The sequence below is a fragment of the Galeopterus variegatus genome, unplaced genomic scaffold (assembly GCF_000696425.1).
Source record: "Galeopterus variegatus unplaced genomic scaffold, G_variegatus-3.0.2 Scaffold965, whole genome shotgun sequence".
Taxonomy (NCBI): Eukaryota; Metazoa; Chordata; class Mammalia; order Dermoptera; family Cynocephalidae; genus Galeopterus; species Galeopterus variegatus.
In genome coordinates, this window is record NW_007727076.1 from 202,785 (window position 1) to 205,957 (window position 3,173).

At 32.1% G+C, this 3,173-nt stretch overlaps 1 protein-coding gene across 1 annotated transcript in view; it reads right to left on the reverse strand.

The window, feature by feature from the left end:
- Positions 1 to 3,173, reverse strand: part of AGTPBP1 (ATP/GTP binding protein 1) — a 177,147-nt gene that overhangs the window by 143,428 nt on the left and 30,546 nt on the right. The window contains exons 4-5 of the mRNA XM_008573809.1: positions 1,468 to 1,531; positions 906 to 1,052 (exon numbers count right to left, since the gene is read on the reverse strand). Coding sequence (XP_008572031.1) covers positions 906 to 1,052; positions 1,468 to 1,531 — 211 coding nt within the window. The remainder of the gene's footprint in view (positions 1 to 905; positions 1,053 to 1,467; positions 1,532 to 3,173) is intronic.

Here is a 3,173-nt window from a genome sequence, read left to right on the forward strand (position 1 = left end):
AAAAAAAACAAAAGAAAAGAAAAAAACAGAAATAAACTATGTATATATACATCAGTACCTTTTTGAATCACCATTTTAGCCAAACACTTCAAAGTTTAAAACCCATATGTATGCCACATGGCAATGGCAAAACTCTTAAAACATAATTCTAAGAGTTTAGGGAATCATCTTAATCTTTGTGCAGTCAAACAACTATAAACTGAACTTCAGTTCTATTCAAAGGATGCCTTCCTCCATTAACCTACATGAGCTTCTTCCTTCGTTCTATATTCCATTTTTCTCAATTTGTATTTTTTAGTATTTTGCATTCTTACTGTTGTGATAATCAGTCTTGTAATTTTTCATGTCTATATTGGTTTGTTTTTTTTGTTTTTTTTTTTGGTGTTTAGCTGGTGTGGGGATCTGACCCTGTGACCTTGCTGTTATAAAGATGTGACCAACTGAGCTAACCAACCACCCCTATATTGGTCTTCTTAAACTACACTATAAGTATCCTGAGCGTTGAGACTGTGCCTCACAAATATGACTATTAATGAAAAGCAATGACATATTTTACCTCCATGTTACTAAAACATTCCCATACATATTACCCCCTTCTAGTTTCAACAATATCCATATTATGTGTATCCTTTACACACATATGTATACAGGCACACGTATAAACTGAGATACTTGTGATTCTGACATTTTTCTTCCTTTTTCTACCACATGTAATAGAATTTCTTGTGAATTTTGGATCCTCTACCCTTACAGGTTACTAGTTGACTATAATAAACATTCCATTACTAAGACCAAGAAAAAGCACTAGCACCTCAGATTTTAAAAATTAAGCAGTCTCAAGGCAGAAAGAATCAATATTACAAAGACGTTTCTACAGTTGATGATCGTACAAATGAAACCCTTACCTTTTGGTCCAATCTTTGCAAGAATAGAATGAATCTGTACCATTAACTCCTCATGTGGGGGAGATTCTTTGCTGGCATTCATAAGTAACTGTAACAATATTTGTGAACCACCTTTGCCAACTAAGAAACTTGCTCTTCGACCTCCACCTAAAAATTTTTTAAAAAATTTTTTTTACACAGCAAATTCTCCCATATTAGGTATCATAACGTTGGCATTCAAGAAATGTTTGAAGTGACGACTTCTAAAATCAAACTAATTCTATTGAAGTTATATTTTGCTTTATCTTATTTATTTAGTTAGAAAATAGCACACACAGAGTAAATAAACACAATTAATGCCAAAATTCTAGTCTCAAGGCTCTGAAACACATGGCTGCAGGGGTGGCTTGATGAAAATACTAAAAACAAAGTAACAACAAAAAGTATGACGTTTCACTTTCCAAATTCCAATATTCAGAATAGCCTCTATATGAGTATCAGAAAATTCCAAATAAAGTACACATGATATACTGTTGATCTTTTTTTACAAGCAGAAATTAAACCAAAGGAAACAAAAACTTACCTGCTGACAACAGCTCAACAAGAATGCTTAAGATATTAAGGGTAGTTTGAAGATCTTTCGTGTTCTGAAATAAACAGTTTATTTGCTTTATTAAAAATTGTAAATTTGTGATTCTGAAACTTTTTGTACCTGTTAGAAACTACCTATATTTTACAAATGACCTTTCTAAATTCTTTAGGAACAAATATATTCAGGTTTCCACCACTTTCTTATCACTTCAGTCTCTTCTTCTTGACTTCAAGAATTTTTACAAATCATTTGAGCTATTATTTTCTTAGTATCAACATTGTTACAAAAGGAATTAATTTGTCATTTGAATTCCTCATCTTTCTACAAAATAGATAATAAAAGTACATTAATCAAAATGTAAATGGCATTACAATGTATATATGGTGACTGCCCAGACACCTAGTTCTCCTCTCAGAAGGCAATCGTTATCAATTTCTTGTGTATCCTGCCAAAGATAATATGCACACACAAAATAAATCCATGTAAATATATATGTATATACAGATTTATTTCTTCAGATGGTATTGTCTATAGATACTATTTTGTATCTAGATATTTTACATATCAATAAATAAAGAGCTTCTTCATTCTTTTGAAGGGCTATGGGATACATTCCATTATATGGCTATGCCATTGTTTATGTAACCAGTCACCTACCCATGGGATATTTAGGTTGTTTTTAAGCTTTTGCTATTAAAAAAATTGCAACAAATAACTAAGTACATATATTTAAATGTGATAAAGTACATTTGTATGTGAGATAAATCCCTGGAATTTCTGGGTCAAAGAATATGGGTATTTATACTGATAGATATTAACAATCTGTTCTCCATGGAATAATATACACTCCCATCAGCAATGTAGGAGAGTAACTATTTCTCAGTCTGGACAATCAATCTAATAAGTGAAAATATTTAAATACTGTACTTCCGTTAACATTTCTCTTATTAAAAGTGATGGTCAACCTCCAGTGACATTTGTGTTTCTTTTTCTAGGAAATGTCTCTTCATAATCTTTACTCAGTTTTCTACTGAGTTTCTATTAGGTTTACAATCTACTGATTTGTAGAACTTCTTTATGTGATAAGGAAATTATGAGTTGAAATATTATTTCCTCAGTTTCCTAAGTATCTATGGTGTTCTTTTCCATGCACTTTTGTTAATGTGACTGAACTTATTATTTCCTCAGTTTCCTAAGTATCTATGGTGTTCTTTTCCATGCACTTTTGTTAATGTGATTGAACTTATCAATCTTTTCTTTTATAGTTTTTGTTTTTTCCATACTTCGAAAAGCCTTCCTTAATAAATTGCTCTCATTGCTTCCTCTAGAATTATGATTTCATTTTCCATTCTTAAATCTTTGCTTGATATGGAATTTATTTTGGGGTAGGATGTAGGAAGTAAGGACCCAACATTATGCTTTTCCAGATGGCTATCAATCTGTCCCAGCTCCACTTATTAAATAATCCCTCTATTCCTCACTGATCTGAAATGCTACCTTTATTAAATAATACTAGACTCCCAGAATCATTTTAATTTTTTTTTTTTTTTTTTGGATTTTCTAGTCCCTTACACTGATGTCTATCTGCTACTCATGCACAATTTCTAAACTACAAGTGTATTTCAAAAAGTTCGTCAAAAGGGGCCGGCCCGGTGGCGCACTGGATAGTGCGCCACTTGGGAAGCGCGGCGGCGCTC